Raw genomic sequence first — 14,927 nt, 5'->3', positions numbered from 1 at the left:
ACAAAATAATTTGTACGTAAGCCCAGAGCACAGCTTTTGTCATTTTGTGAAGGCAAGAAAAAAAAAACCTGTAAATTTTGTCAACCAAACTTTTTACTATTGTCTCTACTATTGGTATTATTACCTCTGCAGTGGGATCAAGCAGCTGCTAGCTAAGTTAAGAAAATCCCCCTATCTACACCTCAGATTCCTTGCCTGTAAACTAGGAGATTAAGGAGATGGATTATGTGGGTCTTGACTTCTTATGTTTCAAGATCTTTGGTGCCATAGTTATCAGCTTTTGTCTACCGTTTTTCTCTATGATAGGTGTTGATTCCGTGTTCAGGTTGGAAAATGCTTTAGTATTTTCTGTCATCTTTAGATGTCTTCTATTAGTTTGTTTTCTCCTCCCCTGTCTCTATTGGAGGCTCCATCACGTTCCCTCTCTTTTTGGATGGTTACTCCTCACCTCCTTAGATTCCGTCCATAGATTCTTAAGTCCTCCCCTCTTTTGCTGACTCTTTCATTGTCAACAGTTTCCTTCCTCATTTTTTCTTCATGCTTGGTTCCGCTCACCTCTTGCTTCTATCTTTCTTTCTCCCAGGTTAGTTTCAAAAGCCTTCCAGGGCACACAGGTGATTCTATTTTCTCTCAGCAATACTGAGGTCCTAGGGTGAAATAGCTTCATGATTTTAGGAAGAAATATAAGTGTTCTAGGGATCTGTGAAGGTCAGGTATCTGTCTGCAGAAATAAACAGGGCTTTAGCTTGTAATTGACACTACAAGAAAAACCCGTGGATCCCCCTCCCAGTTAGCCATACATAGCAGACTCAAACATCACACACTTTCCTAAGAATGGAACATCGGGAACCAGAATAGGAGAGTTTCTTTGTAATGTGTCAAAGGCAGATAGGAAAAAGAAGGAATAACGGAGCTGGACAACCTTTTAAGAAAATTCTCTTAAAATACTTTCCCTGCCAAGTCATGCTTGTATTCTATCCCTACTTTATACTGAGAAACCAAAAACCATTCATCATGGAACCTAATGGTGTCAATCTCCTGGATTGAGGTTTGAAAACATACTGAGGCAGGCATGAGAAATCATAGAAAGTTTATAGGAAAATTAACCAGGAACTTCATACCGAACAATACCGTTCCTTGGTTGTAAAATAGGAAATCCACTGGATTATAGAGAACCTTGTTTAGCCATTATCAGCTATCCTAGAAAGGAATGCCTATTGGGACAGCCTATTTTCCATCATTGTCTTTCTCATCTAGGGCAATCAATTTCAGGAAAGCCTGCAGAGCTGCATATAACCCCTATGGCCACAATAATTTCCTCATTGCCATAGCTCCTTACTCCACCCATATAAAGGATCATAGCCATTTCCCCGCCTAGAAGACACCTCAAATTCCCTTGAGAAAGAGGACTGTCCCTCCCTTGTGTGGTAATAAATGTAATCCTATTGGTTGAAGGTCAGACTTTGGACTTTCTGCTTTCTTTCTGTTTAAAATGCATCAACAATCTAACAGCCATTTCAAGTCAACTCTGTGTCTTTCAGAGAGTCAAAGACAATTCAAAAGTTTACATATATATATGTAAAATATATATATTTATAAAAAATATATAAAACTTTTGGATTGTCTTTGCCTCTTTCAAATATATATATGTGGGATATATTCCTTCATTCAGATAAAGCTTTCTAAGTAGTCATCTACTGCTAAGCATGTGTTAGATTCTGGGACCTGGCAAAGACTAAGTGCAGCTTGATGAACCAGGTCTCACATCCATGACTATAATAGACGGCCTTTGTGGCCTCTCTTCCCTTAAGGAAGATTCTGTTGTTTGTTAGACTTTTGGAGATAGGAGTTTTAATTAGATAAAAATAAATGAAGCTCTCATGCATGATTTATCTGTATTTCAAAATTATAACTCCCTTGTAGTGGAGGTTATATTGAGTATGATGGCTGGATTTATGTGTGTTGACTTTACATGCTAGAGGATTACCATTCTGTACCTTAGTTACAAATCTTTGTAAACAAATAGGCGTCATGCTCTGAAGTGACTTCTGTAGAGGTTGACATTTACTTGTCCTTTTGTTCTCAAAGTCTGGTACTGAAGGGCACTGAGTTTTGGTCTGCATGTGCATATTCTTACCAGTGTGCATAAGTGGAGGTCAGAGGTCAGTATCTGCTGTCTTCCTCTGTCACTGCCCACCTTATTGTTTGAGACAGGGTTGTCAGGGAATCTGGAGTTTGCTGCTTCAGTTACACTGACTGCCCAGTGAACCTCTGAGATTTGTCTTTTCTCCTATCCCCTGGTAACACTGGGGTTACAGGGGCCTACACCTCCCCCACCTTTTATGTAGGTTCCCTGGGATTTGAACTCAGGTTTCCATGATAATGCAGCAATCATTTTCCCCATTGAGCCATCTTCCCAGCTCTGAGATTCACTTCAGTTCTCAGTGATTAAAACCTGTAGAGGAATCTGAAAAGAAAGGGGAAATTTATTTCTAATCCCTTCCTCTCAATTCTTTTCCTATTTACAGATCCAGAATCTCTTACTTGTTTCAATTGACTCAGGACTCCTATACTTTACTTTTTCATCTACCCTCCTAAAGTATCTCAATCTCTCCAAAATATCTATTCCTATTACCTCACGCCTGCCACTTAAATGCTCTTTTCTTTAGTTCCACTTTCTAAATTGCCAACCTGCAACAGGGTTCATATGAAGGAAGCGACACACATGGGGCAGTGTTTGTGAAAGTTTGCTGTGTGTATGCACCATGGCAGCTCTTATTTGGATGCTGATGATAATAAACACGTGTCAGGTTCTGAGTGTGGCCCCAAATCCTGCACTGTTAGCAAGCTGCCAGTTATATTTGCTAATGTTTAGTAGTGCACAAATGGAGCAGTAAGAGGTTTCTTGTTGAAAAAATTGAAACCACCCCTTTAAATGTATACTTGGGAATCTTGACTGTCTCTCTTAGCCTCATTTCTCTTATGTACAAAGGAAGGAGGGAATCTAAGTTATATTCACTCAAATCTAAGCTTTAACTAGTCTAATATTTACAAAGAATGCCAGAGAAGAAGGCTTGGGAATACCATTTGCCCACATTTTCTGACCAACTAATAGAAAATGTAAGATATCACATGATTATTCTTATTCAAGGTTTCTTGGACTATTAACAGTTCACTCCCTGTTCACATGTTATTGCTTCTGTTTTCCCTGGAAAAATTGCCCATCTGACCCACTCACTGTGTTCCTGACTGAAAAAACAAACAAACTGATTTCCTGTGAGGTTCACTTGACAGTCTTGTAGTCAGTGTCACCTGGGGCAAACTATTGCTATGAATCTGACTCATTTGTCCCTGGTACACTCTAGGAGCAGATTTTAGCCAACTTTCTGCTCTGGTCCACTCTCGAGTTTGCCACTTAGTATCTCTCTAAATTTAGTGGGAATTTTCTGCTTTAATGAATATCTAAGTGTGTAAATATAGATGGTGTTTGGTCAGCAATTTTCCTCAGCAGAATATTCCAGGGAAAATTTGTCTACAATAAACTCCCGAGGCAAACATGATCCCCCTCTACCAACCTTGCACAAACAGCTGAGCTAGGTTCTGGAATGTGATATCTTTTAGAGAGATATTTATCTCCAGAGTCACAAACTTGGTGAGAGCAGGTTTTGTCCTATAAGTGAACACCCCATGTTCTTTCTGTATGTGAAATCTGTTATGTGAACTAGAATACCTAAGGCTGTCTTTCCCTCTAAAGAAAGAAAAAAGGCATAGAGTGGAATGGGCTGGGCAGGGAGGTGGGGAAGATCTGAGATGAGATGAGGGAGGGGAAACCGATCAGAATATATTGTGTGACAAAAAAAGTTACTTTCAATTAAAAAGAAAAAAGAGAAAAGAAAAAAAAAGGACAAAGAAAAAGTAAAAACCAACAACTTTCCCAGGAAACTTTGGGGACGAGTTATCAGTATCTCAGGGTTAGAGAAACAACCATGCCCATCTCCAAATGCAAAGTTTTGCTGCTTGTTAAAATTTGGAAAGGCCTTTTGTTTTTTAATATATACCCTATAATTCTTGCAGTTATAACTATCAATAGTAGTTGAAGATTGTAATAAAAACCATCAGCCTCTTCTTTCACACATTATTGGCTTCGTGGTATTGAGTGAAGAGCTTTGAGAAAATGGGCAATCCTAGCACCCCAAACATGATCTAAATCATTTAGGTGGGTTCAAAAGATCCAGGACATTAATTTTGGGCTGGAGAAAGCACAGTTATAAGTGTTCCCTGTGGACTAGTCCAGGCTTGCTGTTTAGGATAACTTGACTTGAGATTTTTTTGCTCACTCATACAACTGCAAAGGATGTTGATAGCATCAGAGAGATCTATCTGTACGTGGGTCCTGAGAAGACATCATCACGTGATCATCTGCTGTCAACCTCCGAACATAACACTTAAATGATGCTCATGAGCAGGGCAGAGAGTCAGAGCCTGCTTTTTCTATATTTGTTAGTGGCTTTCATTTCTGGTCATGTGTTTTTCTGGGCATTGATAGGGATATAATCCAGGATGAATTTGTGGAGGGATTCTTATAAAGATCTCAAAGGGTTTGAAGGTGAGATGGATTTTAGGCTCTCTCTCTTGACTACTTCCATAGACCTTTTGTTCATATTCATATTTTTCATTCTAATATATACAACACTTACTGATGGTTGCCTCCAGATGAGTGGGATATGAGATTAAAGGCCAAGGCAATACTCCCACAGGTACATTTCTTTTAAACCAGGACACACCACTCTGTAAAATGATGCAGTAGAAAATAAAAGGAACCAATATGACAATATGTTTGTGATGAACTTGACCTATTCCAAAAGCCTCTGAATGCTAACCTCATTATATATGTGACTCTAATGTCATACATGAGAGTGGCCCCTTCTAAAGGGTGGTAACGAAATACATTAAAACAGTATCTTATTTGCTTATGAGGTAAAAGTCCAGGAAATGACTTCTATTTTCTTGGTATTATTTATTTCCCCTTTCCCTATTTCTATTATATTTCTTCAACCTTAACTTTTCTAGATTACCAATAATCTCAGTTCTCACAGCCCATTGTTTCTTCCAAAAACCAAATATTAATGTGCAGGTATGTGTATGAGTGTACATATATGTTTGTGGGTATGTACATTTATATGAAAGTATGACATGTGTTTATGTGATATAAACACTGTGTTTGTTGTATGTGAGTGTGTATATGTATATATGTGTGTATGTGTGAATATGGTATGTACTTATGTGGTATATGCATTTGTGTGTATGTGTGTGTGTGATATGTGTGAGTTTGTGTTGACATGTGAATATGGTGTGTGTGTGGTATAAACACTTGTGTGTATGTGTATGTGCATGCTTGTGCACACACAAAAAACAGAGGAGGATGTCAGGTGCCTTGCTCTGTCTTTCTCTACATTATTCTTTTGAGACAGGCTGGAAACCAGAAAATTCTAGCAACATTCTCTTTGCATCCTTTATAACTCTGGGATTATAGGCATGAACGTGCAACCATACCCAGCATTTTACATGGATGTTGAGGATTTGAACTCAGATCTTCTTGCTTACATAGCAACTCTATTACCCAACAAACAACCTCCAGATCTCAAACTTTTTTTTTTTTTCATTTTTGGCTGGAGGTTTCATCTCCCAATGATGTTCCTATTCATTGAGAAGAACCAATATTGTTCTCTACTGAAATAATAGATAGTAAATATTATATTAATCTTTTGAGATTCTTTGGATAAATACATGAAATACATACTATTGCCACATTATTTCAGGGTGAAATGAAGGCAAACATTAGGCTAAGTCAAGCAGAAGTATAAATGATTATATGTTAGTATAGGGATGGAAAATAAGTATAAACTGTAGGATAAAGAAATATATTTAATTTTTATTTCAGTATGAAAGAAAACAAATGGCAGATGACTCCAAAGAATGCAGAATTTTATATTTGAAATTTTTATTATGTTGTTTTATTTATTTACATTCTAAAAGTTGCCCCCCTTCCTAGTCCCCCTTCCCCGACTTCTTCACCTCATTCCCCCTAACCCTCACCTCTGAGAGGGTGCTCCCCCACCAGCCTACACACCCCCACCTCATTCCCACCAGCATCCCTCTTCCCTGGGACATCAAGTTTGCACAGGACTAATTTCATCCTCTCCCACTGAGGCCAGACAAAGCAGTCCTCTGCTATACTTGTGCTTGGGGCCACAGACCAGCCAATGTATGTTCCTTGGTCTCTGGGATTTTTGAGGGGTCCAGGTTAGTTGACACTGTTGTTCTTCCTATGGGGGTTGCAATCCCCCTCAGCTCATTCAATCCTTCCCCTAGCTCTTCTATATGGGTCACTGACCTCAATTCAATGGTTGACTGTAATTATCTGCATTTGTCTCAGTCAGTTGCTGGTAGACCCTGTCAGAGGAAAGCCATGCCAGACTCCTGTCTGCAAGCACATTAAAGCCTTAGTAATAGTCTCAGGGTTAGGTGTGCGCACGAGGGATAGATCCCAAGCTGGGCCAGTCTCTTGGTGGGCTTTCTTTCAGTCTCTGCTCCATTTTTTGTCCTGGCATTTCATTTAGACAGGGACAATTGTGCGTTAAAAAATTTGAAGATGAGTGGGTGGCCCCCTACCTCAGCTGGGGGCCATGTCTATCTACTGTAGGTGGTCCCTTCTGCTTCTATTTCCCCACTGTTGGGCACTTTAGCTAATGTCATCCCCATTGAGTCCTGGTAGCTTCTCACAATCCAGGTCTCTGGTACTTTCTAGAGGTCCCCTCCCCATTCCTTACTCCCCTCTGCTGAATATTTTGATTCATTCTCCTGGCCTTCTGGGCTTCTCTCCTGTTTCCTCCCATATCTGATCCTGCCTCCCTTTCTTCCTCGCCCCTCCTCTCTCCCACCCAGGTTCCTCCTTCCATATGCCTTCTATGATTATTTTGTTCCCCACCTTTAAGTGGGCTTTCCTTCTTGTTAAGCTTCCTACAGTTGTATCATGGGTATTCTGAACTTTTTGGTTAATATCTACTTATCAATGAGTATATACCATGCATGTCCTTTTGGGTTTGAGTTACCTCACACAGGATATTTTCTATTTCCATCCATTTTTCTGCAAAATTCATGATCTCCTCCTTTTTAATAGCTATTGTGTAAATGAATCACATTTTTTTTGTATCCATTCTTTGGTTGAGGGATATCTGGGTTGATTCCAGCTTCTGGCTGGAATCAAATAAGGCTGCTATGAACATAGTGGGACACATATGGTGGAGCATCATTTGGGTATATGCCCAGGAGTGGTGTAGCTGGATCTTCAGGTAGAACTGTTCCTAATTTTCTGAGGGACCACCAGATTGATTTCCAGAGTGGTTATACCAGTTTACAGTCCCACCAGCAATGGAGGAGTGTTCCTCTTTCTCCACATACTTGCCAGCATGCTGTCACTTGAGTTTTTGATCTTAGCCATTTTGATTGGGGTAAGGTGGAATCTCAGGGTTGTTTTGATTTGCCTTTCCCTGATGACTAAGTGTTAGACTTCAGCGGCGGCTTGGAACAGACAACACCAGACCAAATGGTTCCAAAGGGGAGGGGGTTTATTCAGGGCAGAGGGCAAAGGTAGGGAGAGAAACAGGAGAAGATGGTGGAGAAAGAGGAGAGAGAGAGGAGAGAAGTAGAGGCCGGCCATGACCATGTGGAGAGAGGGGAAAGGGAAGGGAGGAAGGGCAAGGAAAAGCTAGAGGCAAGAGAGTAAGAGAGAGAGGAAGAGACAAGCAGCCCCTTTTATAGTGGGCACACCTACCTGGCTGTTGCCAGGTAACTGTGGGATGGAGCATACCTGGGTGTTGCCAGATAACTATGGAGGTGGAGTTTAGACAGAATACTAACACTAAGGATGTTGAACATTTAAGTGCTTCATAGCCATTTGAGATTCCTCAGTTGAGAATTCTCTGTTTAGCTCTGTACTTCATTTTTAATTGGGTTGTGTGATTTCTGGAGTCTAATTCCTTGGATATTAGCCCTCTATAAGATGTAAGGCTAGTGAAGATCTTTTCCCAATCTGCCATTAGGACAATTGCCATTTTGTCCTATTGACCATGCCCTTTGCCTTACAGAAGGTTTTCAGTTCCATTTGTAAATTCTTGATCCTAGAACTTGAGTCATTGGTATTCTGTTCAGGAAGTTGTCTCCTGTTCCAATGAGTTCAAGGCTCTTCCCCACTTTCTCTTTTATTGTTTTCAGTGTATCTGGTTTTATGTTCAGGTCCTTGACCCACTTGGACTCAAGCATTGTGCAGGGTGATAAAGATGGATCAATTTGAATTCTTCTACATTCAGACTGCTGGTTAGACCAGCAGCACTTGTTGAAGATGCATTCTTTTCTCCACTGAATGATTTTGGTGTCAATGATCAAGTGTCCATAGGTATGTGGGTTTATTTCTAGGTCTTCAATTCTATTCTATTGATCTACCCATCTGTCTCTGTACCAATAGCATACACTTTTTTTTTTGTTGTTCAAATACAAGATTTATAAAATACCATTTTAAAAAGGGTGTTTCATTAAATTACCAAGTTTTTCAAGACAGGCCTGTCGAGCAGAATTCAGTACTACTCCCCTAGTCCTTTATAAATGGAATTTTCTTCGACTTGTATCCATTTCCCGTGGCTTATGGACCCATTCATACTCTCCATATTTAGAATCAAAGGTTCCCTTCTGAAGAGATCGTAATTTTAAGGTAAAACGTGGTCCAAGTTCCTGAATTCCCACTTTCTTTTCACTCTTGAATATGTATCTGTGAAACCTGAAGAAGATGTAATCCCGCTGATTGTGGAATGTGGCAACTTGTCGTCCAATAAATTGAGGATTATGAGGAAAGAGAGAAGCAAACATACGTCCAATAGAATGACCTAGCCGTGTGGTAAAGTTCTTCAGAATTATCTCAGGTACATGTTCTGTGGGGTCTTTGCCCTGTCGCTTAATTTCTTTACGAAGACGAACACTACTCATTTTAAAATGAGCAGTTGGACCATTTGGCAAATGACTCAAAATAAGTCCATTCGGTGTTTTACGATCTTCATTAATAACGATCAGGTCTGTGAAATCTCTTGCAATGCACTATGGGATAATTTTTTTCAGAGCCAGTCCTCTTCTGTAATAAACATGTGAATCTGGTATAACTGTTGAGAGCTGCTCACAGAGTCGAACTGTTCTCCCATGAGGTCTATCTGATGTTGTGATAAGAATCTTAGGAGACGTCTGTCTGTTGAAGTAAGAAGCAAATTCATCTGTAGCTTCATCATAAGCCACCTCTTCATCATTGGGGTCCACTGTGGTCTCATCGTAAACGCGCTGGTTGTCAATGGTCTTCAGTACAGGCTTTGGTGGAGCCTTATCACCAAGAGCCTCTCTCTCCTTTTTAAGTTTTTTCTTAGCTGCCAACTTTTCCTTCCGCTGCTGCTGTTTCCACCGCGTGAACATCAAGTGTCGCCGCTGTTTGTTCTTAATCTCCGAGATACTGAAGCCAGGGGGGAAGGCAGCCGCTTTCGCGGGCTGCACCCCGCTCTCCGCCGTCCCATCACTCGCGACCGCAGCCTCTTGAGGCTCTTCAGCGGCGGCTTTCCTCTTCAAGCTTCCCTTGCTCCCACAGCCACTTTTCTCGCCGGCCTTCGCCATATTGTTTGCAGCTGTACCCACTTTTTTTTTTTAAATCACTGTTGCTCTGTAGTACAGCTTCAGGTCAGGGATGGTGATTGCCCCAAAAGACCTTCTATTGTTGAGAATTGTTTTGTCTATCCTGGATTTTTTTTTATGTTTCCAAATGAAGTTCAGAATTGCTCTTTCCACATCTGTGAAGAATGGAAAGATTTTGATGGGGATTGTGTTGAATCTGTAGATTGCCTTGGGTAGAATGAGCATTTTTACTATGTTAATTCTGTTAATGAGCATGGGAGATCTCTCTAATTTCTGAGATCTTTTTTGATCTTTTTCTTGAGAGTTTTGAAGTTCTTGTAATATAGATCTTTCATTTGTTTGGTTAGAATTACTCTAAGGCGTTTTATATTTTTTGTGGCTATTGTGAATGGTGTTGTTTCCTTATCTTCTTTCTCAGTCCACTTACACTTGGTATAAAGGAAGGATACTGACTTGTCGAGTTAATTTTATATCGTAGCCACTTTGCTGAATTTATCAGCTGTAGGTCTTCTCTGGTGTAATTTTTGGAGTCACTTATGTATACTATCATATCATCTGCAAATAGCGATAATTTGACTTCTTCCTTTCCAACTTGTATCCTTTTGATCTTCTTTTGTTGTCCAATTGCTCTAGCTAGAACTTCGTGTAATCTATTGAATAAATAGGGAGAGGGGGGTAGCCTTGTCTTGTCCCTGATTTTTGTGGGATTGTTTTAAGTTTCTCTCCATTTGATTTGATGTTGGCTGTTGATTTGCTAGGCATATGCCTTGAATTTCTGATCTATCCAAGACTTTTAACATAAAAGGTCATTGGATTTTGTCAAAGGCTTTTCAGCATCTAATGAAATGATCATGTAATTTTTTTCTTTGAGTTTGTTTATATAGTGGATTACATTGATTGATTTTCATATATTGAAGCGTCACTGAATTCCTGGGATAAGGCCTACTTGATCCTGGTGAATGATAGTTTTGATGTCGTCTTGGATTTGGTTTGCAAGAATTTTATTGAATATTTTTTGCATTGATATCTATAAGAAAAATGAGTCTCAAGTTCTTTTTCTTTGTTGAATCTTTGCGTTGTTTAGGTATCAGAGTAACTGTGGCTTCATAGAACAAATTAGGTAGTGGTCCTCTTGTTTCTATTTTGTGAAATAGTTTGAGGTGTATTGGTATTAGTTCTTCTTTGAAGGTCTGATAGAATTCTTCACTAAAACCATCTGGCCCTGTGCTTTTTTGTTGTTGTTGTTGTTGTTGGGAAAGTTTTAATGACCGCTTCTATTTCCTTAGGTGTTATGGAGCTGATTAGATAGTTTATCTGATCTTGATTTAGCTTCAGTATGTGTTTAGAAAATCATCCATTTCATCTAGATTTTTCCAGTTTTGTTGAGTGTAGGTTTTTGTAGTAGGTTCTGATGATTTTTTGAATTTTCTCAGTTTCTGTTGTTATCTCTCCCTTTTCTTTCTGATTTTGTTTATTTGGGTACTGTCTTTGTGTCCTTAAGTTCGTTTATCTATCTTGTTGATTTTATTGATTTTTTGTATAATTTTCTTTGTTTCTAATTGATTGATTTCTGCCCTGAGTTTTATTATTTCTTTCCATCTATTTCTCTTGGGTGTTTTTGCTTCTTTTTGTTCTAGAGCTTTCAGGTGTGGTGTTAAGTTGTAAGTGTAAAATTTCTCTAATTTTTTTATGAAGGCACTTAGTGATATGTATTTTCCTCTTAGTACTGCTTTCATTGTGTCTCATACTTTTGGGTATTCTGGAACACAGAACTTTTTATTTAAGAAAATATTAAAATCCATTTTGAAAACAAGTAGACTATAATGGTATTCTAGACTGAAGACAAGAACCCAGTAAGTACAAATTACTCATACTTCTTTTTAGGGTAATGGTGAAAGATTTATGATTGTGAGCTAAGAGGGAGAACCCAGGATATGGGAGTAGGTGAAACCCTGAGTGTTTAAAGTCCTGAGTGGATATGTTGTTGACATGAGCCGTGTCTAGCACCTAAGCATGAGACCAAATAGCCAACAATGATTTGGGAGTCTCTTGGACAACCATGACCAAAACTCAAAAGTGGCTGTTTCATGCCTGGTTTGGGGATTTTTTCAAATGGACTTTGGCTTTTGGAGAGAGTGTTGTCAGCCCAGATGGAAAATTTTTATTTAAGCTACATATGTGTATTTTTATACAAACTTATGTTTATTATAGGGTTTTTGGTAGATTATTAATTGTATAATTCCTTCTGACTTTTTCAGACACACTCAATTGTTATTTTATCCTCTCTTTTTCTGGATTTATCCCATTTCCTCTTCTTAATTAAAGCCATTCCCTGATTTTTCCACACCCGTCATCAGATCATTTGTACACTGCCTTTTTTGTCATTAGCACACCTCCACCTTAGCAATGGTCCCTTTTCAGTTACCTCATTTCTGTAGTTCTTACAGGAGATGTGCACACAGCTGAAGATTTGGAGCTAGGAGCTGCAGATGAGAGGGAAGATGTTACATTTCTCTTTCTGGGTCTGGATTATGTCTCTCAGAATGACCTTTTCTAGTTTTAGTTATTTACCTGTAAAGTTTATGTTTCTTTTTCATTATGGCTGCATAGAAGGCACCATGCAAACTTCCATATTAGGAAATAACCAATAGAGCTACCCAATATGCTGCTTATGAACCACAACAATGTGCAGCATGTCATGATGAGTCTAAAGGCACAGTAGTAATGTGCACAGCTCCATGCTAACTGATAGCTCTCTAATTAGACTTAAGACCCAGTCAGGAGGGAAATCATTTCTGGTGCTAGAAACTTAGCCAACTTCTCACTGCTAAGGAAGTCATGGATCTTGAAGGAGTACCTACAACTGCCACTTTACAAGACCAAGAAAATCCCTAACACCAGTCTAAACATTTGTACTTATACCCTTACTTCTCATAGAGGAAACTTCTCGGCACCAAAAGAAGACCATTCAAGAAAACCACAAACAATCAAAATGCAGAGTTGTAGAACCCAGTTCCAACTGATACATCTACAACAACTTCTGTACCTAAGGCTCAGGGATTATTGTGAAAGAGGGAACTGAAAGGTTGTAATATCCAAGGATCAGGGAGTTTGCTATGAGATTGTGTCTCCCAGGGATGTAAAAAATACACTCATTAAAGTCTCACCAACATAACTGTCTAGACATGAGCTAAGCAAGGACAATGACAATACACATATGTAAGTGTATGGGGGAAAACCAGGAGGCCTCAAACATACACAAAGAACTACAGACAACTAAGCGATGCTGAGGTTGGGAGAAATAGTCTTCCCCAGGGAAAAGCATACAGACAGGTTATCAAGTTGTATTTAGGAATATATACGCATATAGATCACAATTGTATATGTATATATGTCTATGTACTATGTACAGACATTTACACACACACACACACACACACACACACACACCAGCAATTAATGAGATGTGACCTTGAATTTAAAAGCAAACAAGGGCTTGTGCCCTTCCTTTCCAACTTGAGCCCGGCAGAATGGCTCCCGCAAAGAAGGGTGGCGAGAAGAAGAAGGGCCGTTCTGCCATCAACGAGGTGGTGACCCGAGAATACACCATCAACATTCACAAGCGCATCCATGGAGTGGGCTTCAAGAAGCGTGCTCCTCGGGCACTCAAAGAAATTCGAAAGTTTGCCATGAAAGAAATGGGGACTCCAGACGTGCGCATTGACACCAGGCTCAATAAAGCCGTCTGGGCCAAGGGAATAAGGAATGTTCCATATCGCATCAGAGTACGTTTATCCAGAAAACGTAATGAAGATGAGGATTCACCAAACAAGCTCTACACCTTGGTAACTTACGTGCCTGTTACCACATTCAAAAATCTACAGACGGTCAATGTGGATGAGAACTAACCTGCTGAATGTCAAATAAAGTTGCAGTACTGCCAAAAAAAAAAAAAAAAAAAAGCAAACAAGGAAGAATATATGGGAAGGTTTGCATGGAAAAAAATGGGAAATGATGTAATTGCATTATAATCTCAAAAAATAAAAGAAGTGATTTTATGATCAAAATATATATGAATTTGGAAATTATTTTATCTTTTATTTTATTTTTTTTTTAATTTATTTATTTTTGAACATGAAATGTTTTTTTATAGCATGTTTTACAAGGGGAGGGGGTAAGAGGGGCCAGGTGGTGGAAAAGTACAAAATCTTCTTGGCCTGTGCCTTGAAACATGTCATGGTCTATAAGGTACTCTGCCTTGAATTATGATCTACCTGCTGTTCTTCAGAAGATATGGTACACTGCTTGAGTTATGGTCTCCCTGCTATTCTTAAGATGATATGGTACACTGCTTTGAGTCTATCTGCAGTTGCTAAGCAGGATCTTGCAGTTACCAAGCTTCAGAGGACATTGTGCAGGTGGGGAAAGGTAGGGGGTGAGGGTAAGGGCGAGGGTCCTGGCTTCTGGCATCTCCCCCTTCTCTGTTTAGTTAGAGAAGGCATCTTATGATCAATCCCAACTATGTGAATTTTGAATTTGGACGTCTAATTATGGGGGGTCTTAGACAAGTTCACAACCCCAAAACACTGATGTGAGACGAGTCACATCGATGGTCAAAGGTTTTAGGCTGTCGACGATGGGCAACGTCAAGGGACTCCGATGTGGGTGAAAGGAGGGTGAGAGCCCTGTCTTAGGCCATGTAGGCTGCACCCACTCCCAGCACCACGCACTCCTTTTCGGCTGCATTGGGTGGGCCCCTGGGAAGTGGACCTACAATAATCCCATCATTGGTCTAACTCACAGCCATCCTAGTCTCTTGTAAATGTTCAAGTTACCAACCATTTGTCAGTTTGGGGTGTAATATTGTCATAAAGGAAGGCTCCCCAATGTTAGCGGCCATATCAAGGGCGGCCTTGGTTTAGGAAAAAGCCAATTTTTGTTGTGGTAATCAAGAGGCCAAGCTCTCTAGAGAGAGAAGCGAGGGCAAAGCCAGGCATACCAGGAACCCTTCTGGAGGGTGTGGAAGTCTAGCGGTCGACCGTAGTGGGAGGCAGGGGAGCTGGCAGCTGTGTCAGTCTCCTGCGGAGTCACTTCTGGATCCTCTTCAATTTTTGGCTAATGGTAATGAACTTCAACCGTCTTCTTGATGGCAGCATCAACCTGGTTCCGTGGATGACAGGTAGCGGGCGACGATCTCTGTCTCG

At 39.9% G+C, this 14,927-nt stretch overlaps 1 protein-coding gene and 1 pseudogene across 1 annotated transcript; one reads left to right on the top strand and one right to left on the bottom strand.

Moving 5' to 3' along the window:
* Window positions 1-8,549: 8,549 nt before the first annotated feature.
* On the bottom strand, window positions 8,550-9,705 carry LOC114625721 (annotated as a pseudogene).
* Window positions 9,706-13,227: 3,522 nt separating this feature from the next.
* LOC114625733 (60S ribosomal protein L31) lies at window positions 13,228-13,677 on the top strand. The gene has a single exon (XM_028773114.1). It carries the CDS (start codon window positions 13,254-13,256, stop codon window positions 13,629-13,631), a length of 378 nt encoding a protein of 125 aa, XP_028628947.1. The 5' UTR covers window positions 13,228-13,253; the 3' UTR covers window positions 13,632-13,677.
* The last annotated feature ends 1,250 nt before the right edge of the window (window positions 13,678-14,927 follow it).

The sequence above is a fragment of the Grammomys surdaster genome, unplaced genomic scaffold, assembly GCF_004785775.1.
Source record: "Grammomys surdaster isolate TR1022 unplaced genomic scaffold, NIH_TR_1.0 220, whole genome shotgun sequence".
NCBI lineage: Eukaryota > Metazoa > Chordata > Mammalia > Rodentia > Muridae > Grammomys > Grammomys surdaster.
Note: the sequence above shows the minus strand (reverse complement) of the source record. Positions and strands in the feature narration are given on the sequence as shown.